This window comes from Thermobia domestica, chromosome 3, assembly GCF_964235325.1.
Source record: "Thermobia domestica chromosome 3, izTheDome1.hap1.1, whole genome shotgun sequence".
NCBI lineage: Eukaryota > Metazoa > Arthropoda > Insecta > Zygentoma > Lepismatidae > Thermobia > Thermobia domestica.
In genome coordinates, this window is record NC_137456.1 from 52,870,750 (window position 1) to 52,896,691 (window position 25,942).

The 25,942-nt window shown below is 35.0% G+C and overlaps 1 protein-coding gene across 1 annotated transcript in view; it reads right to left on the reverse strand.

The window, feature by feature from the left end:
• LOC145681789 (glycine receptor subunit alphaZ1-like) overlaps positions 1-25,942 on the reverse strand; it is a 45,017-nt gene that overhangs the window by 10,186 nt on the left and 8,889 nt on the right. The window contains exons 2-5 of the mRNA XM_081753398.1: positions 17,822-17,955; positions 15,439-15,512; positions 9,974-10,203; positions 7,878-7,960 (exon numbers count right to left, since the gene is read on the reverse strand). Coding sequence (XP_081609524.1) covers positions 7,878-7,960; positions 9,974-10,203; positions 15,439-15,512; positions 17,822-17,954 — 520 coding nt within the window. The 5' untranslated portion in view covers position 17,955. The remainder of the gene's footprint in view (positions 1-7,877; positions 7,961-9,973; positions 10,204-15,438; positions 15,513-17,821; positions 17,956-25,942) is intronic.

The window sequence follows — 25,942 nt, forward strand, 5'->3', positions numbered from 1 at the left end:
CGGCTTAGCCACGGAGGAGCTCTTTTGGTACTTATTTTTCTTTTGCAAAGAATAGTGAATCTCAGGAAATGCCGAAGTTACAGACATAAAACTCATATAAGCTCTAAACAAAAAACGGTTACATTTTCTAAATACTCAAGTTTCCTTTTGTTCAATCAGAGAGTTCAGAATGTGAGGATTAGCTTCAATTTTAATGTGTTGAAATTCCGTAAATAGACCTCTAATTAAACGTAAAGATACACACATTTCAGCATTTCTTGAAATCCCCCTCCTGACGGTGAAAATAGATAATGTTAATAATATTGCAAATTCCTTCTATTTATTCACAAAGTACCAAATTTGAGGATTTTCTTAAGTTGGAGATTTGAAATTCAACTTATAAACTTTAAATAAAAATAGTAGAATCTTTGTGTTTTCTTTTTAAATTCCGCTCCTAATACGAGAAAAATAATTTATGTAACATCGGAACTACACTTTAAGTATTAAGAAGGTGCTGGGTGTAGGAATTCGCTTCTTGAGTTGAAGTTTTGAAATTTGGATAAGAACTCTTAAATAAAAGTAAAGGAATAAATATTTCAGCTTTTTCGAAAATATATGACCTAAGAGAAACGAGATTCTTGCCTATAACATGTAAATGTGTTTTTCATTATTGTCAAAGTACTCAGTTTGGGGATTTGCTTAAGTTAAAGATGTATAAGTTGGGCATAAACACTTCATAAAAAATAAGGAAGGGGGAAAGTTCGATAATACTGAAATGCTCCTTATGTGAAATTCGTGATGTATACTAAAAATAATGAGGGAATTAGTTTAGCCTCTCCACACAATATATTCAAATAATTGTTCAGAAAAGCCTTATGTAAGGGTTAGTTAGTGGTGTGAACTTCGTTATATAAATTCTTAATTAAAAATTGGAGAACATGTATTTCAGAATTTCCGGATGGGGGGCAAATAATTATATTGTGCTAAACCGTGAAAGTGACTCACGCACAGATGCGCAGGTCATATTAATACATCAACATGGGAGTCCGACACAAATTGCCTTCTGTTACGAGAACAATGAATAAGATTTTTTTTTAAATATGATAAGAGTGGTAAAGACATTGATTTTATTTGAAATAAAGTACTACATGAATCTCTTAAGTTAGGGAAATGCAACTTGGTATATAGATTTCTCATTTGTAATAAGCGGATACATACCAGGATTCTTTCTTTCTAAAATTTCAATTTAATACGAAAGGGACACATTTTAGTTTTACCTCCGCTTTGAAAGCTACGTTGGCTGTTGTTTGTATGTGTGATAAAAAAACGGCTGAAAATTGCGAAATGCATTTTGGGACGTACTTGGTACCTTCCTCGAGCTAAGCATCAATATTTGCTTTTTAAAGAAGAAAATATTCTAAGGAAGTATGGGGTTAAAACTTCATGCAAAATAGAGAGTATCCCATGACCTCTTCATAACTTAGGAAAATACAACTAACACGCTTATTAAGATATTTAAAACGTCAATCTGTAATAAACTAAAGTCTCTATCGCCAATAGTTATATAGCTCTATCGTTACACCAATGCTATTACTATCTTATGCGTACTTAAACACGATTATATAAGCAAGTATGTATGTACCCTGATAACAACTAAGATTTCATTCAAATATCTTCATACAAACAGTATCTTTACACCATCATATTCCTCTGTATTTCATCAACATACTTAGTACCTATCTCGAGCTATGTACCTATAGTAACTTTAATTAAAGGAAAATATTCTAAGCAAGTATGAGCGAAGACCTTAATGCAAAAAGTAGAGTATCTTACGACCTCCTCAGAAGTTAGGAAAATACAACTAACACTTTGTATATAAACTCTTGTCGCAGCGACATATAGCAATATTGTGGCATTAACTGCAATCACTGACCTCAGTAAAAAAATGTTATGTTTCCGAAACATACTGCCATTCATTTTATGTAACATGAGAATTCAGCAGGCAAATATCAATCTAAAATGCCAAATGCCTTGAATTATATATAGCTTTTTTTTCAAACATTGAAAGAACAAAAACTGATTAAAGATTAGAAATGTTACATATGCAAAAATTAATAAGAAAGGGGTTTCTTATTTAGGTGCACATACAAGGGCGCCGATTTCTTTGTGAATTTGAGGGGAGCCATTCAGATGCAGAAGGTGTATATATGAGGATTTTAAGACAAATTGCATTCTAATTATGCCAAATATTGTGTATTCAAAAATACAATAGGGGTCCACATAAGCTTTGGGAGGCCCGGGCTTCATTAAGATATTATTTGCGAAACGTTCGACAGATTCAAAATGTTATATATATACCGGGTGTTTGAAAACTCGCGCACAATCTATACACCACTATATGGGGGACATCAAGACAAGAAAAAAATCTCCTGTGCAACTTTGGTCAAAGGCCACTAATTTCCGAGATATTAAGTGCCGAAACCGTAGGCAAATGAACTTGGGAGTTGTATATCACCACAACACTGAATGATTGTGCGAATTCGGCATGATCAAGACTTCAAACCTACTCTCTTCAGAAATGTGTATGTCGCATTTCTGAAATGTGTGCGCAAGGGATTCTCCAAAAGAAGTGGGGATTCCCCGTAAATTATCTGAGGAAAACTATGTCGAAATTAGCATGTATTAGAAGACATGTTCATTGGAAACAGGTATTCGGTTGCTGAACAACGATATGTCAAAAAGATGCACAAAATTTTTAATGCGTGTTTCGTTATGTATGTTTGCATAACAAGCAGTAACTGACAGTATAAAGAGAAATACATTCCATCTCAGTGGTGCTCAATTCTGAAGCCGTAATGGTTCACTTATGCTGTAACGAATTACATGTAAATTGGAACAATTACAAGAAGAAAAACTACACTTATCGAAAATAAACAAGAAAAGCTCCATGAAGGTCTGAGGCGGTCTAATGTGATTAAAGATGCACGTGTGGATGTAGGATATGCTGTGTACGTATCGACAATTCGTTCTTGCGATCATAACAGTGATAGGTCTTATGCGTACAATGTACAATGACCTCTAAGCTGTATCTGGTGTTTCAAAATGAAACAGATAATGATCGCCGTAACTTCCGTGAAGCACTTGTCCAGAGCGAAGGAGGAGATGGAATGCTGTGTACAACCTGCATTCAGTACTTTCCTCTAGAGAGGGGTATTTGACGTCTGGACTCGAACCCATGTCTTTGCATAGTATGAACCCAAAGTTTACGTCATACATATCATAAACCGGAGAAAACTTATCACAATTTAATGGCTCTGCCGGACAACGTTGAAGTAAAGACACACCAAGTTTGAGAAAAGCGAAACAATAAACTGCTATATATGGTGATAACGTATAGGCTTACGCTTTCAAGCTCATGCTACTAGCTGTTCAGGAATACCGACGTCAAGAGTATGACAAAGGAACTGATCCACGCGGAGAGGTATGTTGTTTGCTACGTTATTTTCTTCAAATCTTAATCTGACAGAAATTGTTCTTTGCAACGTTGTTCGACGGAGCCATTCAATTGAATCAGTCATTTTGGAAAGGACTTAACTCCAGATTTATTAAGGAGGATTGGAGTTTGACAAATTCAACAATTCTTTATTCAAATCCTTCGAACAGACTTCCCATACTTGTGATTTCAGCATTATAGCCTTAAAAGCTGTAATCACAAATTTGGAATTTCTGTTTGATTGGCTTAAATATAGGAATTGTAGAATTTGTCGAACTGTAATACGCCTTAATGATAATGGATTTAAGCACATTAGGCAATGAGCGATTCAATTATGAGAATGAATTTGTCTGTTCTGTACACCGTCCTATGTGACGGTCCGGATTTGTGGCGACACAATGGAGATGTTACAAAATAGAAAATGGTTATTGTACTTAATAATATGATTGGAGTATAAAATAACATCTCGTCCGTTTTCTATGCTATGGAAATACAAAGCCATTGGCGGAAGTGTTTGCTATTGGCGGATGTGCGGCTTATACACACTGTATTTACAGAAAGTATACGTACAATACTGAATGTACATAAATGTCAGATCATTATACAATATAATCAATGTGTTCAGCACACGTGACAATCAGGAAACAAAATAGCTAATTATGTCAACAAAAAATGTAAAGATAATTGCATGATACGTACATCATTACCTATGACGGCTACAGACACTGTTATGTCTGAAAAACAGGTCAAAGTAAATCATCTGGCGTTAAGCTAGCGCCAATTTTTAAAATGTTCACCCTCCATCCTTATACACGACGGTGCACGCCAAAGAATGCAATTTTGTCTATTAGATAATATATGATTATCAATTGTGGTAACAGCAGCATGCAATCTGGCAACTAGGTCTTCTGCAGTATGTGCTGGGTCATGATATAATACGGATTTAATATGAGGACACAGAAAAATCTAAGAGCTCAAATCAGAAGATCATGGTGGAAATGCCACGGGAACATCACGACCAATTCACCTATCATGGAATCGAACATACAACCATGCTTAAACGGCAGCAGTGGCGTTGATAGAAGCGCCATCGTGTTGGAACCACATGTCCTGGCGATGAAACAGTGGAATATTTTCCAGGACGCCTGACAGAACGCCTTGAAGAAATATTAAGTATCCCTCTGCTGTGAGCTGTGGAGGAAGAAGGTAGGGTAAAATTACATGGTTCCCAAGCATACCAGTCCACACATTGACACTCCATCGAACCTGATGACTAGAGCTTCGGGTGGCGTGTGGCTTTTGTTGTGCCCAAATATGGCTGTTACGTGTGTTAAAGAAGCCGTCGCGTGTAAAAGTTCCCTCATCTGTCCACAATATTCGTTGGACAAAGTTAGGATCGCGACGGCTTTGTGACCTGATCTATTGACAAAATTTCATTCGAGGTTCATAATCATCTTCTGACAAAGCTTGCACTGCAGTGTAATGAAACACAGGAAAATCATTATCCGCAGAGTATCCCAGACTAGGGAACGCGCCATACCTAATACATGGCCTATGTCACGCGTACTGGCAATTGTAGTTTGTCGCTCTATATCACCAATACGGTCTTCGACGGCTACGGTTTGCTGTACAACGAGTACCGAGACGACCTGTGTGAAGTGCTAGGGAAGGCGTTACACTGCCACGTAATCTTTGGTCCAACCGTTGAAAGACGTTCTTATCTGGTTGCCGACGATTTGCATACCTCTCTGCATACACAGGAGAAGCTGCTGTAGCATTTCCGTGGCATTCTCTAAAAATCATGTACAGATCACAATATTCATTGACCTGGTACGCCATTTGACACTATTTACAACACTTTCACTCACAAGCACAACACACACACTTTATTTACGTTTGTTTATTCGCTATGTAGCGATGTTGAAGTATGCCTCAGGCTGGCTGTATTACTTTACAGTATTCACTATCGCTGGCAGTAGTATTGGCTTCACTAATGAAAAAAAACATCCACACTTTACTCCAGATTCGTAGATATCACCACACAGCAAGCATAACTCACAGAGTGTAACACACACGATCAAGCCGCATGCTAGAGTGGCACCAAGGGTTGGCAAGTTAAGGATGAGAGCAGCAAGGAGGTGTAGACGTCGTGAAACATTCACGATGATCACGTGATTGATCAGTTTAATTATAAAGAAATTGCAACGAAATGTAAAATAATACTTGGAGACAATACCTGCTTAAATAAAGCAAGAATTAGTTAATGATATCGAACAGTATGGAGAACCGTTCGGGTGTTCTGAACCTTTTGGGTTTTTGTGCTATGCCTAATATATCTACAAAGTTAGAAACTGTGCTACAGTCTAGTTGAGGTGTCACAAACTATAATACATTCCTTCCCTTGACAAAGGACACAAAGGGCACAAAAATGAACGTAAATGGCAATGATATTTCAAACGGAAATCTGCATGTAGTGATTCAATGGTTGTCTTGTGTCCGTGCTGTATAGTATCCCTATCACTTTGTATATCGCAACCTTCCAAACAACCGCAATCATTCAGTACAGAGTGACTGCTAGCTACCAAGGAATAACTGTGCAAACAATCGGTAATCAGCAATGGAAATTTAAATTTGCTCTCATAATGTACGGTCCAGGCATCAGTTCGTGCCGAAACTGTGCGGCGATAGTTGTTTACTTATTAACCCACAAAAGATAACCCACACATAGATGCCATTTTATATTGCACACACTATAACAACAATAATACAAAATAAAATTTGGTAAACTATTGCCCCTGGCATGTTTAGCTATCTACAATACCAGCATTTACAATTACGACTGAGGGAACCCTGCAAACACCATAGTCAAAATGGTCAACAGTAGGAATCGATCCTACAATCTCTCAAATGCGAAGCAAACGCTCTACCAATAGAATTAACGCGCTAGATAATATCATCATTCTTATGTTCGCATGAACGAATTGTAAATGCCTACACAGTATACATCCACATGTCATCCTCAATCACATTAGACCGCCTCGTTACTACAAACCTTTCATGTGGCTATTTTTATTTTTTTCCGATTAGTACATGAGGATTTAGATTGAGAAAAGGCCCAAGTTCAATGGAGTTCTTATGAAACTCTGGCCTTCTATCCCTCCATCCATATGTGTTTTTCTTCTTGTAATTATTCGAATTGACATACAATTCATCACCTCATGAGCGAACCATAACGTCCTCACAATTGAGATAGAATGTATTTGTCTTTATGCTCTGTGAGTTATTGCTAGTTATGCAACCCCGCATAACATCACACGCATTTAAATTTTCGTGCAACTTTTTGACATATCGTTGTTCAGCAACCGAATACTTGTTTCCTATCGACATGTCTTTTCATACATGCTAATTTCAACCCAGTTTTCCTCAGGTAATTTCCGGGGAATCCCACTACTTTGGGGTAATCCCTTGCGCACACATTTCAGAATTGCGACATACACATTTCTGAAGAGTGTAGGTTTGAAGTCTTTGACATGACCATGCCGCATTCGCTCAATCATTCAATGTTGTGGTGATATACAGCTCTCAAGTTCATGTTTCCACGGTTTCGGCACTTAATATTTCCGAAACTAGTGGTCTCTGACCAAAGTTGCAGAGTACTTTTTTTCTTGTCTTGATGTTACCTATATAGTGATGTATATTGGTGCGCTAGTTTCGGAACACCCGGTATATATATATATATATATATATATATATATATATATATATATATATATATATATATATATATATGGGGGCGCGGTGGCTCAGTGGTAGAGCGTTCACCTCCGGTGCTTGGGGTCCCTGGTTCGATCCCAGCTCGCGCCGTGTGGACTTTGTGGTGGACAAACACCGTGCTCGTGGGTTTTTTCGGGGTTCTCCCGTTTCCTCCCACTTTCTTCATTCCACCATTTCACTCATTTCTCATTATCACCGCCTCCTTTAGCCTAACCGGCATAACCGTGGGACGTAAAACTTAAAGATTTCATTTCATTTCATTTCATTTCATATATATAAAAGATGGGACGGAATACGATAGTTAATGATACAGGAATAAAATGAATGATTGAGCTAAAAGGAAGATAGATATACATCAGAGAGTGCCTAGCAAAAATCTACAAATATGTTGTTGCCAGTGTAGACTAAATATTATGAAACTTATTATAAAGAGAGGTTAAAGTTTTAAGACTGTTTCTTTTACAATTTTCATATTTTTAATATAGAAGATGATGAACTATAATTTAATGGTTGTCCTTATTATCATACAAGTGCATCCTTTCTGGATAAAATTGTCAATTAATGTTATGGTTTTAAAAATTGCCAGGAGGAAATGCAGCAAGTTATGGACAGATAGATATGTTTTACTTACCAATTACAATGTCCACTACACACATCTGCATATCTATGGGATATAATCCGAAATCAAATTCGCACTCCATGACCAAAATAGCCCTAAAGCATGATAGAAGAGAGATATTTAATATAATAATCATTCCAATATTTTTTTTACAAAAGTAGGAAGAATATTTATACAGCTATACCCGACAGGATATAAGTAGAATGCAAAGTAATAATATGAAGTATTAGAAATATATCTGTTTGATCAAAAAATAATCTCTCAATAACAAAAGTTTAATTTAGTTTGAATGAAATAATGTTGAAATGTGTTCTATTTAAGCATATTTTTAATGAAAAAGTTTGATGAATTTAAAATCTATCACAAAAGGGAAATGCTACTTGATTTATACAAATAGTGCACTTTTAAATGATGAAAATACAGAATACTTTTATTTTAGTCAGTATAGTTGAAGAACTGCAGCTTGAACTTAAGAATTTGCAGTAGTTATGGACAAGCGTCAAGAAACTTTTACGGCTTTGAAAGATGAAAACGTTAATAAGTTATTACTTTTGCAGTAATTGTCTACAAAGGAAAATCTAACTAAAATCTATCAAACATTGATGGTGCAGTGTCATTTCTAGAGAACATCTGAATCATAGATAGGATATTTTAAGACTGATCATTTCACCAAGCTCATGGGCTACATACTTCGGAATTCTAGTATCACCGGCGTGTGTTCTGTTAGTCTACTGAATAAGTTGTACAAGACAGTTAAAACAAATTGCTGCTGAAAGTTGAATAAATGCATTTCCATTTGCACGACAATTATTCATTGCACACATCCCATTTTGTATGTGTCAAATTGAATACCATGTTATTCTAATTGATCCGCCATCTCTCATATTCTCTCAAACTGGCTCATTCTCATTCTCATTTCTTCCCAAACTTCAAAGAACATGGGACATCATTTTGGGAACGTTCCTGATATCTGATACGCTGCGGGGCCATGCTTTCAGGACCAATCAATTTATTTTATTTGCAAAGGTTGGAAAGGCTGCAAATAGCACCAATCTGAGAAGGGAAAATATTTTGAATAACTGTGCAAATTCATCCCGATAGTTTTACTCATTCTGGCTATACCCACGTACTTTTCACCATCTGCCAGCACTTACGGTTGGTGTACCTTCACATTTGTATAAAGTGTAAAAAAGATCTAATCACCACACCGGTATTATAACGTTTACATTGTAATTATTTATATTTTTATTTCAGAGGCTTCACATTTTTAAAACAAGTGTCTTGGTAATAAAATCGCATCGTAAAAAGGTAGAGATTAGTGTGAAGATGATATTTCTTTTCATACACTGAAACAGTTCCAGAATACATCTTATAGCTATTTATTGTCATTCTATGACGATCAACGTTAAAATCGATAATGATTCACTTCTTCGACTCCCGGTTGGATTAGAAACTTAAGGGAATAGGTCGAAGTTATTATTGAGACGCTGGATCCATTCAAGAAAAGAACTTCTTTTATTTCCGTACAATTTTTACTCTGGCAATCAATATTGAAATCGAAAGTAGTAGTAACTTTCTACCACTTTGACTGTTACAAGATGGATTAGGGTAAAGATATTATGTTTTCTTGAGATATCAAAAACGTTCAATTGAATCCGATTGTCGCTACATTTTCTCAATATTACCCCATGGCTATCACAATTGAAACTGACAATAATTAATTTCTACTACTTCCTGTTTGAATAGAGGATCAATACTTCAGATAACACATATTCTTGAGACAAGAAATCGATATCAGAAAAGCAATTCCTGATATCTCTTACATTTACTCTCTGATACTTGAGTACAGCCAGTTAGACAGACATAGCATTATATGAAACTCATGATACTTACTTAAAGCTTAATATGGAAGATCAAAATCCATTTTTCTTTCCCATAACATCGGGAAAGTCCACTCATTATTATTCCCTAAAACTGACAAAACACTTTATGATACTCACTCAAATCGTTGTACTAGATATCATTCGCTCATCGAAAACTATTACACACCTTCTCTATAATTCTCTGCATTCATGTAACTGTTTATAACATGAGAGTGAAGATCTTACCTGATTATATAGGTTATTTTCTGCCCATACGATAATTTCATTATCCTTGTATCTGTAATCCCTCGATCTGTTTTCAATTCTTTCATGTTCCATATCATTATTTCTGGTTTCCAAAGCATCTCACGTAATTTAGGATTTAGTGCATCATTAAACTTGGGATCAGTGATGTGACTCATATTAATTCTTGGATCTATCCATTCAAATACTAAAGTCAAGTCTGCTTTCAGTGTCTGAAAAAAATAAATATAATTACCTTATATTCACACGCTTCTTGTGGTTTTGGGGTTTTTCCTCGGTATTTTTGCGAGGATTAGTAAAATGTTTTAAAGAAAACACTTATGCTCTGCGTTAACTTGATGTACCAAATCTGATGTAGAATCAAACATTCGATGATTAATGCACTGTTCCTATAACACCATGCTTGCTGCTGATTATAGAGGGACTGCAACAGTATTAAACATTTTGGTATCAAAATATCACAAAACATCAAAGTACCAGGGTTAGAGGTATCCCTTTCACAGCTGACAAATAGTTCTTTTCATCAGCAAAAAATGAATAAATCATTTGGCGCTTGAACATATTTAGTTCTTGATGTTGTTGATGATTTGGAATGTAACGTCCCTTTCTGCAGCGAGGCAATATGAGATGGGACTAACTGATTAAGAAGATATCCGAAATACATCAGCTTCCGCCAGGAATCGAACCCGTGTTTGCCACGCCAAAGGCTCGTACGCTAATAGTTTAGCCATGATGGAACTCATATTTAATTCTAAAGATGCTGAACGACAATTTTTCTTAAATACACTTTTTCTTCGACAGTGAATTTATGTGTCAACGGGAAGCTGTACTAAGTGCTAATCTGTTTCCGTGCAGTTCATACTAACTCAGAGATGGCGTCTGTTCTATTATCACATGAAGACTATAAGTAGTTTTCCGTTCATACCCGACATTTTTATATTTGGTTTTTAGCATCTTTTGAACTTAATACATTTATTTATGCAATTTAGGGAAGAACATAAGTATGAAAAAATACCACTGCAATATTATTATTATTATTATTATTATTATTATTATTATTATTATTATTATTATTATATGAATATTGATATTCAAAAGAACACTTCTTTTGTGATCAAACGTTTCAGTTTAATTGTTCTATCCCGCATAAGTAGTCTTTATTATTGCAAGTACTGAAAATCTAAATATTTCCTAATTACGGAAATGTAAATCTTCAAACAACGCAAAAATGAACCGCTTACTTATACAAGCTCTTTAGAAGTGGCATCAGATATCGGTTCCTTCACTAAGTCAAAATAAATGCTTCAGGAAACGCTCTCTCATTGCAGTTTCCTGCTAAAAATTACCATTGAATTTAATTGAATAATGAAAGGAAAGTGGAAATTATGAAAATATTTAGCTTATTTAAAAATAGCTTGTTAAGACCTATTCCCCAAGTTTAAAATGCACTAGAAGTTACATGTAATGCTCTATCAATATATATATATATATATATATATATATATATTCCAGGAATTCGTTCGGGAAGTGGATCACCATGACAATGAACATAGGCTTTAGATTTAAAGAAAAAATCATACCTAAAGAAAATTAAAGTGCATATTTGTATGTACGGCTAAAAATGACCATGCTCTAGGTCGTCATGGCGTCTGGAAATGTAAGTCCTATGCTTAGAGATTTCAATGTTAATAGACTGTGTGTTTTATTTTGTATTCCTGCCATTATGGGAATTGGAGCCCAAATCATAAGGAAAATTTCCGAGCATACATAAATGTAGGGAAGTTAAGAAACGAATATATGTAAACTTCTGTATATTTATAGACAACCCCTATCAATTCACTGCAGGATTAAAATCTTCAATTTTTTTACAATTATTTATCTAAACATTTTTACAACGCATTTCCACTCGTTACTTTGAAGTATTTCTTGATTTCGTCACACCACCTTATACGAAGATGTTTCCTAGATTCTTATAGTGTCTTCGTATTCAGTCCAAGAACTACTTTTCTCCATCCATCATAATTTCTTCTTGGAAGATGCCAAACTCATTGCCACCTCAATAACTTTATTTTCATGTTAATGACTATTACTGCATGGTACATATGGTTCTTGCCCTATCTTTCCGGGTGATCTTCATTTTGTAGTTTGCAGGCAGTGAATGACTAATGTTGTTCACGTCCACATCCTAACCCATATGTCAAACTGGTAGAATACACTCACTGAGAATTTTAAGCTTTAGATCCATTGATGTTTGATTTTCAATATGGAGTTTTTCCTTCCGAATACGATCTGCCTACATCTGTTAGTTTCTTATTTAAGGTTATTCCAAATGAAGATCCGATTTCCGATTTCCTTGCTCTTCGAACTATCATGTGTTGTAAATGACTGTCATTCGCAAGGAAAACATTTTTAATAGTAGAATGAGGAAGGGTTATTTTTCATCTTTATATTTATTCTTTCGTACACCCATTTCAGATTTGGAAAAGCATACTTAAATTCTTTCATAGAAAATCCTTGGACAATAGTACCACCCAGACGTACTTTCTTCCTTGTTCTTATAATCTTTTTACTACCAAACAGTGGGATAATTCCCATATCTTGCTTATAGACGTTATCTATGACTTACTTATATTTGATATGTTATTGTTTTAAATACGAATAAGTTATTTCATATTTCACGTTTATATTCAAACAAAAGTTAAAATAACAGGGATTGATTAGTAATGCAAATTTTAGATGACTCAGATAAGCAGTTGGCTGTATCCAAATTTGGAACAACAGCAAAAGTTATTACTCCAACTTTATGAAATGCTTACCCCTATTTCTTAAATTAGTACATCCGGTTTGCCCTTTATATGCAAGTCAATCCCTGACTTTTATCAGTTGCTAAACAGTATTATTGCATTTACATGGACTGTTGTTTTTAACTCAAAAGCGTACAGCATTTTGTTGTTTTCTATTTACATGTAGATTCCATAGTAACATACATGTGGATTGAATAAAAGATAGTGTACTGCATTAACTGTGTAAAAGAACAGAAACTGCTGAAACCAAGACTATGGAATGGATAGTAAGAAATGGATAGCTAAATAATTCTTTTCACAATTCTAGAAAGAGGTATAAATATGAGGAAAAAAGCAGACCTTCTACAATGGATAAGAATGCAAGGACAACAGAATTAGCTATACCAGTGCTATGATAAACTGGTACAGCTTGAGATTTTAGTTTCTCGGCAGAAAGCTCAACGGTTTGAATGACCCTTGGACACATAGGGTGAACATATCTTAATGAATAATTTTAAGAAGAGAAATGAGTAAAATGCAATAGTGTAGATGATGTTGTTTGCAGATGTAGATGATGTGGAGGTGATGTGTAGAAGAGAAAGAGAAGAACTCTCCACAATCTGACCTTGGGTTACACATCAGAAAGTAGCTACAATGTGACTGAGTCCAAACTTTCGAGACAAAAGTTTAATCTTTTTGGAGAAATCCGTGCGGAGGGAAATAAAGCAAACAGCGTCAAATGTTTTGCTGGTAATTAACTCTTAAGGACTTAGAAAGATATTTGTCATCGATAAATACCAGAAACCATGATGAATTACACATGTTAAAAGTTTTCCATTTGAATACATGTCACGCATTGGAATATGTGGATGAACAGTGATACTTTTAGTATATGGTTTTGAGAAAAAAATAAAAAGGTTTCTTTCCATCAATAATTACACGGCGTATGGGGACATAATTGTCCTGTCTAGCATCAAGTTAAAGTTTATAGCAGCAAATAAACTTCTACATCGCAACCATTTCAGCAGAGTGTCTTCAAACTTTAAACATCTTAGAAGGAAAGACGACAATTTCTAAGTTCGCGAATTTTCCAGCTTTGGGAAATCCTCTATAAATTCTGATCTTCTTGATTTGGACCTCTACTAATTTACTTTAAAATTACTCTTTTTAAAACAATAATGGTTTCTCAATTAGGTTAAAAAGAGTAATTTTAAAGTAAATTAGTAGAGGTCCCAAATCAAGAAGAGTCAGAATTTATAGAGACTCCCCAAAGCTGGACGCAAACCTAAATAAGATGAAAGTTGAAGAGGTTGCAGGGATCTGAGAGCTCTCTGACACAGGGAAACTTTGTTTGTTGTCACGAAACCTCGGTGTAGGTACGGAAGAAAATGAGGAGAAAGAAGATAATAAAAACACTTCTCCTGTCCCTTAAGTTCAGTATACACGTAATGCTTTTGTTATACTGAAACGTTAGATTCAGCAAAAATAATTATTTCTGAGTACTATTTTTTTGAAGATAGTGACTGAACTGGATGTTGCTTTATACTTTGTAGGCATACTTAAACCTTGAAAGACCATAATTATCGGTTTCTTAAGCACTTAGTTACTATTTACAGTTATTTTTATACTTGAAATAATATAGTCCAACTGCTGTAAGTTTCATAGAGTACATACACTGACTAGCCAAATATTATTATCATCTTCCTAATATCTGTTATATCCGTCTCTGATTTACAGGACAGAGGCAATACGGTTTCGAATGTAATATATAAGATCTTGATAGTAGCATACATGTATGGCCCAGCACATTATTACTGTAAGTCACTTAATTTGGTAAATTCCGCAGAGAGATTTGATGAGCTTCAATCTGACGTTCAATATCAACTCAAAGATATACAATTGAGATTGAATTAAGTGAGTCTTTTGGAGCAATTACCATTCACCACTCTGTTTCTTGAATCACTAAATCATAACGTTGACCATGAGTCAAATATCGTTCTTACGTTAAAATATGCTAGTGTCAGGTGGAAAAATACCACATAAATATGTACACATTTTCAAGACTGACTTGCCGTAGGCAGGAGCCATCATGATGCTCTCCACATGCACTGCTGAACTCATGAATGCCGATATGAAGATCTTCCAAATCATAATGGAGTCTACACTGGCATATTCCGGTCCTACTATGCAAGTTTCAATAATATGGCGTCAGGGCCATTAGTGTGATCAAGCAGAATCGTGATTAATTGGGCCTCAAATCTTGGAACATGAATAGGAAATCCAACGACAATGGCCACGGGATCATTTCAGTCATAATCGTTGATGCAGTGGGAATTATCGTGTTCTATTTCAGATATGTTTATCTTGCCATTACAATTTAGACAAAATCAAACTGTCATATGTGACGACTTTCTTCATTTAATGCATAAGCATCACATTGGCTGATCAAGTAAGATCCATCTTACCGTCCGGCAACAAGTTCTTCTTGGCCTGTTGCCTCTTAGATCAGCCCAAGTACAGAGTTCAAGAAGTAGGAGGTGATCGTAATGTATTGGCTGGCCAGTGTATAGCGTGCTTGTCAATGATTTTCTAATCAATTGAAGAATCAAAATCGCAATAACGATCTAAATATTGAGAATTTTGTTTAAAAATATATTTTCTTACCATTTCTATGTTATCAACACTTGATATTCGAAACTTCCGTAAATCCAGCCCAACTGTCCATTGGTTTTCTCTGCCTGAAATAACAATTTAAAAAGGCTTTTGTCATGTATAATATTGATCATGAGTACATGAAGGAAAAATTGTCTTCAGACATCCATGTAATATATAAACTAATATTTTTCTTTTAAAAAAAGACTGAAATACGAACGATATAAACATCGACAGGATTACATCGTTTGACATACTCCACTATAATACCTGATTAACACTGGTGAAAATCTAACATAAAGCTTTAAATTTTCAAATAGTACTTCAATGGGTGTTCATAAATTATTTTGATGATATAAAAGTAAATGTATTTTTGAAGTATAACCCATTATATAAATGTCGTTCGCTGGCCGATGTTAAAGGATGTTTACTTAAACATTACAGAAATTATTAAACGATTGTTTTAGTTTAACGACCCACAGCTATGCAGTTTAGACTGAGAAAGTTAGATATATGATGAAAAAGAATGATGGTGAAATTATTTTTTGTGCTATCACTGAGAATCAAAACCGGGACCATGAGCATCAAAGGCACATTCGCTAGTCCCTAAAACAGAGGGAAAGGATGCATATTATAGAGAAAGTGCTGGTTCAACAGCAAGGCGATTGTTCCACAGCACATCTCACGGCTGCTCCATTTCCAAACTTCTTACCTAAAATATTATTCAAAATTTTGCTTTTACTTACGGCAGAGAAGGAACTAACTGAAAGCGATAACTGGGGACTAAGAAAGATGTCCAATTAGTTGAAACCATGGAATTTCAATTTCAATAGTATAGTGACTTCTGTGAACGGAAGCATTATCCTGATGCAAGGGTACTTGCACTTGTAGCATAGCTCTCCTTTTTCCTTAATGACTGCCCGTAACTTGAAACTGACTGTGTATAATAGTGTACCGTGACGTTGAACTATGTTCAAGATAATGAAGAAAAAGAACACCTTGACACAACTAGACAAAGTGGGCATAATTTACGAGCGGATAATTGGGTTCTGAGTGCAGTGAATAAAATTATTTTCTTCAGTTTTAGGTCACACGTTTGTGCCGTGCAGGCTAATGAAGATTGCGTGTGAGAAATATCGTGCAGCGAAGAAAGTGACAGGAAAAAGGGAAACCCTGAGAAAATTCATACATATATTGTATTTGTCCAGAACAAAATTCACATGCCGCATATCCAGAGGGATCGAACAGGTACCCTACGCATCAAAGGGGAAGATACAAAAACTTAGCCTCTGCGAGTACGGAGTACGGTTCTGGTTTTGAATTCGCTGGATGGCTGAAATTCTTGGTTCCGCCACTCCTGCTTTGTTGAAACCTTTAGACTCCAAATGTTGTACGCATGTCTTAAGAACGACTGCGTATCTGACAACGAAGTCCTCAGTATCACGGTGTGTGATGGACACAGTCTTTCTACATATGAACTACAATTAATATTTTTAGATCCATTTGGCAGTTAATTTTTTTTAACCTAATTTTCCATCCAAGTTATTTCTAATGAATCGGTGCATATATCTGTGATCTTACTTATTTTGCACATTTTTCTTTATTTATCCATTACAAGGTCATGCACAACATTAATGCTTTCTTTTAGCACCTGCCAAATCAGAATTTACGTGAGCAGTTTTTGTCACATGAAAGGAAGAGGCACTATCTTCCAATAAATTAAGCATAAGCATACCAACGTAAATCTCATTCCCTGCGAGACTTTTCATCTGTAAGTATTTCATCACGGCGAAACTTCACTTTTTTACCATACGCATAATCCAGACACACTTGCTACTTGCAAAACATGGAGAACACAACCAATATCTATTACATCTTACTCTACTTCGGCACATACTTCTAAAATTTTAGAATACAACAACATTGCAATCTCAATATTTTTGCTCAACTCCTTAAATATCAGGCATAATAATTCCTGAACAGTCCTCGCGTATTAGATTATGAGGCAAGGTCGAAATTAATTTATTTATTTATTATCAGACAGTCACACAAAAGTCTCGGATAAATACATATTAATGCCATATTGAACACTTTCCAACAATTTTGTAAAGATACCGTTGCAGTTAGCACACCTTTCATTCAATAATTATCTCTTCGTGTTCAAGTAATTCAAACTTCCTACGAACTATCGTGATACAAGTCTTAGCGTGACCCGCTTTCAAATTATACTGAATATACTATCAGTGAATCGCGATATAAGTGTTTTATGTATCATCTTTCAATATTGTATATTATCACATAGAAATATATATTCGAATTAATTTTCATTTGCGTAACATACAAGAATAATTATAGCTATTTCTGGAAAGCTAATATCTCTTCTAATCTCACTTACCGTAATATTTGACCGGCATTTCAAATTTGTCATAGTTTTCAGGTAAAGTAAATAATTCTTCAGATCCCGAAAATGTAAGGAAAATATACAAAAAAATAAGAGTCAGTCGTATTATTTTCATGGACAGCCACATTCTGTAAATAGAAAGGAAAACAAGGTCCCATAAACTAAACATTTATAGTGTCCAATATAATATTAATTTTAATATGAGTAAGACTCCTCTTAAGCATTTACGCTATGTAAATTGAAGATTCCTGTAAATTCAGTGAATTTTCAAAATGAGTATCAAATAATATAAGAAGGTCGACATGCAATGTACCTCACACATAATCTTTAATCATTCTATTTTGAGAATAATACACCATTTATTGATATTGTTCGACCTTTGACATAGACCTTTCATGTAGACCAAGAAAATTTTAATAGCAGAAACATAGAAAACGTACAAACTTGTTTATGATTGTGATAATTGTTTGAAATTGCTACAATATTCGTTATTTGTTCTTCAGTCGTAGACATTTTTTCGTGTATCACTGCATAGAAAACTATAATCAACTTAACACAAAACATTCATCTGCGTTCGTTATCGACGTACAACAAACTAACAAAGTGACAATATTCCAAGTACACAATCTTCAAAATATCAAGATGATAAGAGATGTCAAGATGTCAAGTTGTTAGATGTCAAGATAATAAGAGTAAGTAAAAATAAGTATCTCGTACAACCGGCCATCACCCGTGGAAGTTTTCCCAGAAACAAGTCAGTGCCACCCCAGATACATTTTTGCTTTATCCAGTTACACTAGAAATACATTCCGAGTGATATTTGGATAAGAGTTTCGAGCTTATGATCGAAAATGTTAAATAGAAGTTGTAGTAAAATTTTCTACTCACATTACCAATTATTATACATATTTCTTCGTACTTTCTAGAAGTTACAACGTTTTCGTTCAATGGTTACTATCCCATTTAACAAAACATAGAACTAAATTTATATTTTTCAGTAACGTTGCGTATTATAAGAACATGCATGACAAAAACACGTTGTCTATTAGCAAAAATTGTAACAATTCAGAACCTGAATTGAAACGCATCACAACTTTATTATTTTCGTATTATCACCTTTTTTTCCGTCTGTGCCTACGTTAAAAGGTATATTCACTTGCGTAATATGAGATACTAATTCCAACTCTAAATCTTATTTCTAATACAAAATAAACTTAGCTGAATAGAATAATATCCTAAATCAAAGGATTTGGGTTGTTATTCAAATCAGTATGCGAAATTTAGGCCGTTTTGATTGTAGCCGATATTAAATCGCTGCAATGGAAAACTTTTATGATTCAGGAAGATTATAATCTATTATTAGTAGGGGCCCAGTTGCAAGAAAAATCGCTCTCGTATGAAATTTGATGATACAAATATACCATTTGGGACATTCGATTATTCCCACGTTCCTGACGAACAATTACCATGGTGTCACTCTTACGAGCTCTTAGAACGCATGTGGTGATGTCATCAATATGACCGCCACTTCAAACTACTTAATACGTATTACCTTGAGAACCGTTTTACATCAGAAAAGAAAACTCTCCACAACACCACAGCAATCACTCCAATGAACGAAGAAATAAAACGACTCTACATCTCGTACGCGAAGAGTACAATTCAAAAACATATATTCAGGATGAACTACGAAACAAGGGAACAAATACAAGAACACAACAACATCACAATCACAACAACAACATCACAACACATTGAAGAACACAACCTCATAAAACACCAAAATAGGAAAATAGCAAAAACAAGAAACCTAACACATAACTAGAAAAAGGAAAGAAAAAGAAATCGCATTAAAAATTCTCACTCAAAACATCCAAAAAAGCACAAATAAATAACACCAAACAACACAACACGTTTATGCTGAACGCAAAAACGAATTTAACAATCAAAATCTCCAACCTTAAATAGGTCAAAGACACACATCAAAATCAGATAAATAAGCAATATAAACTACAAACACACAGCATCCATCTTTTTCTCACATTATTATTGAAACGCCACACGCCCTCACTCCAAGACCAGTGCTACACGTATACACCACGAGTTTAAATCCAGAAAGGCTCAAACACACACACACACACACAATCTTATAAAACACGATCTTATATATGATACAAACATTTCATTTTACACAGGGAAAAGTAGCAGACACTGCTAGACATCCTTTCTATCTCCACACGGAAACGGTTAAACCCACTAGAAGGACGACGATGATGATGAGAACCGTTCAAACGATGTTTGTTCTGTTTGCTTCAAATGAAAAACTAAATTTCAAGCTAAAAATTTTGTTCAGCAACTTATTTTTCATAAAAGCGATAACTAAAAATGTACGAGGGACTTTATATATTTTCCGAATTCAAAATTTGTGTTGTCTTTTAATTACAAAGAAACTATCAGATTTACGAAAACATGGTACGGGACGTAAATTTTAGTGTAACTTGAGACTTTAGTTTAACTATCTGTAACGAAAATCAAAATTGACCTATTAGTTCTTTAAGTATGGACATAAGTCAATTAGTAGGGGCGCAGTTTTAAGTTTACACGCAAGTTGATGATAAAAACATGCCATTTTCGACATTCTATTATTCTCTTGTTCCTAATGAATAATTATCATGATGTCATTTTCCCCCTTACAATGTGTGTGATGACGTCGCCAATATTGTCGACACTTCAAACTACTTAACATGCTTTATCTTGAGAACCACTTAAGCAATTTTTATGTGGTTTTCAAATGAGAGTTTTAGTTTAAAGCTAAAAATCATGTTAAGTAACTTTTTCCATACAAGTGATAATTAAAAATGTAAGAGGAATTTTATATATTTACCGAAATTTAATTTTTTTTTTTTGGCAAATTACAACGAATCTATCAGGTTTACAAAAACGTGTCACAGGTCATAAATTTTAGTTTAAGACTTTTAATTTGCTGAAGAAAAAACAATATCGGCCTATTACTTCTCGAGGTATGGACATAAGTATATGTCAATAATATAATTTGCAAATGCTCGTCACTTCCCAGTTGCAGATGTCAGGAAGAAGATTCCGTGTTGAAGATGGTCACATCATTAGGATAACCAAAATATAGATATATGTAGGTGCTAATACCATAAAATTGTAACTAAATTGGTTACCTGCAATACGTACTGCTTCCATAAAGCCGTGGATGAGGCCGCCCGCTTGAGCTATTTCGCTCTTCCACAATGCGATCCAGATCTTAAGTTCCGGCTACTGTTTTATGACAATTCTATCTCATAAACCGAAACGCGAAATGCGACCATTTTAAACTTATCACCGGGCTGTAACCGAAATGTGGAATTAAAAAGTTAATTTAAATGCCGCACCCGACGGCGGTGTAGTCGATTCTTGGGTCTCAGTTCGGGCTGCCATCGGGTCACTGTTCGGGTACCATTTATTTATAATCGCCTGGTCGTAATCTATCCTCCGTTGTCCTCCGAGGTCCTGCCAATGAGTATTCTCCTGAGACCTGGACTTACCTGGGTAGGGAGTTGAAGGACCTTTCCAAGAAGGGATTTCAAAATTGTTCCCAAATTGCTCGTCGGTCTCAATGATGAGATGAGAATTAGGCGCCAAGAGGTTCGGATGTCTCGTCTCGAAGACCTCACAGACGATCAGACGGTCATCCAGACCATAGCCCACAAAACCATCGCTCACACACACAAGAAGAACACACTGAGTTAAATGACACTATACTTATTTATTAGAATACTATTAAAAAGAAAAATAACATACAACACTTATCATTGATTATGTATAATTATTTGTTTTATTAAAATCACACTTTACTTTTCACCATACTGTAGCCCTTATCACTTTGATATATATATATATATATATATATATATATATATATATATATATATATGTAAAGAGAGAGAAGATTATAATTGAGATTTCACTATAAATACTTTTGTTGACGTGTTCATTTCAGTTGTAGTTGCCGATGTAGTGATGTTAACATTCGCACATGAGTGGGTCGTCGGCTGCGCAGCCCATCGTTAGAAGTGTTTGGTGCACTGTATGTTCAGACTAATGTTGTGAAGGCCTAGTCTGAAAACCAGAATTTTGTAGTAAAAAAGAAACAGATTTTTACGGTTTTTTCCGGAACTTGGAAAATTTGGGAAAAATTGAAATTTTCGAATATGTGTTGTTATATTATGCTTTCAAAATGAAAACTATTTTATATTTACTAGTTTAGAGTTAAGAAAATTGAGTACTTATGTTTTATGTATTACAATAGGGAAATTTTTGCACAACTCATCCAAACACTTTAAAGTTAGCATCGTGATAAAATAGAGTTATGGCTACAAAAGAAATTAAAATACGTATAATCCTAGTTAACTTAATTAGTATAGAGGCATTAAAATTATCTTGAGCAATCCTATGAATATCCTCCTTGAATGCAGGGAAGTGTAACGGGACCAGAATCATTTTAGTTGATATGTTAAATCAAACATATATTTTATAGAGATATCTTCCTTTTGCTATGTAAAATTTCCGGAAACTTTGAATCCATTAAAAAAACAAAAACATTTGTTTGGAAATATTAGCAAAAATCGTAATTTAAAAGCAATTTCTTGGCCTGATGCTAGTAATCTTACTTGCTGTAACATGTCTACAGCATATATATACAATGTATTAGGCTAACAGCAAAAAATGCTTAATTCTACTTTTTAGTTTTCTGACTATTTATTCTTTGAATATTTTTCGAATAACTCAAAAAGGTATATGATCTTATTTATACATACACACATATACCGCAAAAGTGAGCAAATTTGAGCAGCAAGAAATATATTAAAGGTTTGAATATGTGAAACTTTCGTTCGTTATTATTACAGACAAGCAGAATACCCGTTCTTGGCACGGGTAGAATACGTTTCAATTTGGACCCAAAGGGCACCAAAACTCTCACCAATGTACTTATGGAACCCCAAAACTATGAATTCGACATTAATATCTGTAATTTTTAATTATCTTTACATGTCACCTCCCCCCTTAGAGTACTAATGGGGATGAATTTGTATTTAAACGGCATCAGAAGTGTCACTGTTCATTTGAGCGACCCCGAAAATTATGGATTCGACACTAGTATCTGTCATTTTCAATAACTTTTTATATATCTTCTCCCTCCTCTAAGTTGTGGGGCTCAATTTGGATTTAAACGGCATCGGAAGTGTCATTGTTCATTTGAGCGACCACGAAAATTATGGATTCGACAGTAATATCTGTCATTTTCCCTTCTCCCCTTAACTCAAGTTGCACCTTCAAAGTGAAATAATAAAAACTATCCCGAACCTCATCTATGTTGAACATTTTATCGAGATCGGTAAAATTTATGAAAATTTTTAACCTATTAATAAAAAAAAAAAACTCATTTGTTCAGAAATATTACCGAAAACCGCAAAGTATAATTTAAAAACATATTCCTTCGTCTGATGCTTGTAATTTTACTTGCTGTAACATGTTTGCAGCATATATACACCTTGTATTTCGCTAACGGAAAAAAATACTTAAAGCAACAGGTTTTAATTCTACTTTTAGTTTTCTGGTTTCTGGTATAATAAATCCTTATTCTTTGTATATTTTTCGAATAACTCAAAACGAGATATGATCTTATTTACATATACACACATATACCGCACAAGTGGGTAAATTGGAGCAGCGAGAAATATATTAAAGGGTTGAATATGTGAAACATCCGTTCGTTATTATTACAGACAAGCAGAATACCCGTTCTTGGCACGGGTAGAATACGTTTCAATTTGGACCCAAAGGGCACCAAAACTCTCATCAATGTACTTATGGAGCCCCAAAACTATGAATTCGACATTAATATCTGTAATTTTCAATTATCATTACATGTCACCATCCATCCTTAGAGCACTAATGGGGCTGAATTTTGATTTAATCGGCCGAAAGTGTCACTGTTCTCATCTCAGCGACCACGAAAACTATCGATTGAACTTTAGCGACAGACATTTTTTTTTTATTATTATTATTTTGTTGTTAGCCGTCAGTCTTTTTAGAAACAAAAATCTAGTAGATCTTTATGGTTTATATTACAATGTGAAAAAGGAATGAAAAAGGGAAGCATGAGGATGTACCAGCGAGCGAAAGACAGAAAGCCCCATATATATGAGGGCGGGTCAAAAAATATCTACACTTTTCATTCTACAATTTATTTACATGAAGCTAGGGTTACGTTATGCACATCATTGTTCTAGGTAATCTCCCTCCTTATCGATGCATTGGCCCGACGGTCAACGAGCTTACGTATTCCTTCCAAATAAAAGGTTTTCGGTTGGTCATGAAGCCACTTTTGTACCGCTTTTTGCACGTCTAAATCTAAGGCAAATGGGCGACCACGCAAAGCATCCTTGAGTGGCCCAAACAAGTGAAAGTCAGATGTGCCTAAGTCTGAAATGTAAGGACAGTGTTCTAATAACTCACATTTTAGCACTTTGATGGTTTCAATAGTGTGATGAGCCGTGTGTGGCCGTGCATTGTCATGCAACATCAAAAATTTCTTCGACAACAAACCTCGGCGTTTCTTGCGAATTGCCGGCATCAAGTTCTTTTGTAACATTTCTCTATAACTCGCACTGTTCATTGTTTTTCCCTTTTAAATGAACTCTGCCATTATGAGCCCCTGTGAGTCCCAAAGCACAGTTAACGTAACCTTTCCTGCGGATGGCTCAGTCTTGATTTTTTTTTCTTCGACGGAGTTCCAGGGTGTTTCCACTGCATACTCTGGCGCTTTGCTTCTGGCTCATAGTAATGAACCCATGTACCGTTGCCTGTGAAAATTCTCCTTAAAAATGCATCACAATTGTTGTTGAAGCGAGTGAGTAAGCGTTGACAGACCCTAACACGAGTGAGCTTGTGTTCTGCAGTAAGATTTCTTCGTACCCACCGTGCACAGACTTTATGAAAATAGAGCTCGTTGTGGATGATTTCATGAGCAGAGCCATGACTGATGTTCAAAGCAGATGCTACCTCATCGATAGTGATTCGCCTATTCGCCAGAACCATCTCTCGACCTTGCTGAAAGTTTTCATCTGTAGTGGAGGTTGATGGCCGTCGTGCTCCCTCTTCATGCGTTACACATTTTCGACTACTTTTAACTTCTCGAGCCACAAAAACTCAGTTTTGCGTGATAGTGATTTATCCCATATTGAGATGATAGTCGGCGATGAATGTGTTGCCCTTTGACACTCTCCGACCAGAGGAATCGGATCACTGCTCATTATTTCTCTTTGATGCAAACTTGTAATGGAGAAGCCATGATATATCTGCAACAGAAGGGAAAAATGGAGGAATAAAGATCACACTTTCACAGCATTACCATAACAGTATAACAATAAAATATGAGAGGACAGAAGACAACTGCGCAATATAAAAAAAGTTGTGACAAAAGTGTATATATTTTTTGAGTCGTCTATATTTCTAGTCCCTGAATACTATTAACTGACTTCAAGAAGAAACAAAGATTCACAGTTTTCTCTCTAGAAAGAAAAAGGAAAACAAAAACAAAAAACTCTGATTTTCTATAAACCTATACATTTACTATTTGGTATTTTTCTTATCAACCCATTTTTAAAGGTATTCCGTTTTCATTAAACAGGTGTTAGTACGCCGTACCACCAGAATATATATATATATATATATATATATATATATATATATATATACTCCCCCTTCTCCGAAGTAGGAGATGAATTTGGATTTAAACCGCCGGAAGTGCCACTGTTCATCTCAGCGACCACAAAAACTATTGATTCGACATTAATATTGGTGATTTTCAATAATTTTTATATATAGTATCTCCTCCTTCCTCGAAGTTGTGTTGCTGAATTTTGATTTTAAACGGCATCCGAAGTTTCATTGTTCATTTCAGCGACCCCAAAAATTATGGATTCGACAGTATTATCTGTCATTTTTCGTCTCCCTTTCCCTCAAGTTGCACCTTCAAAGTGAAATGATAAAACCATCCCGAACCTCATCTATGTTGAAAATTTTATTGAGGTCGGTCTAATGATT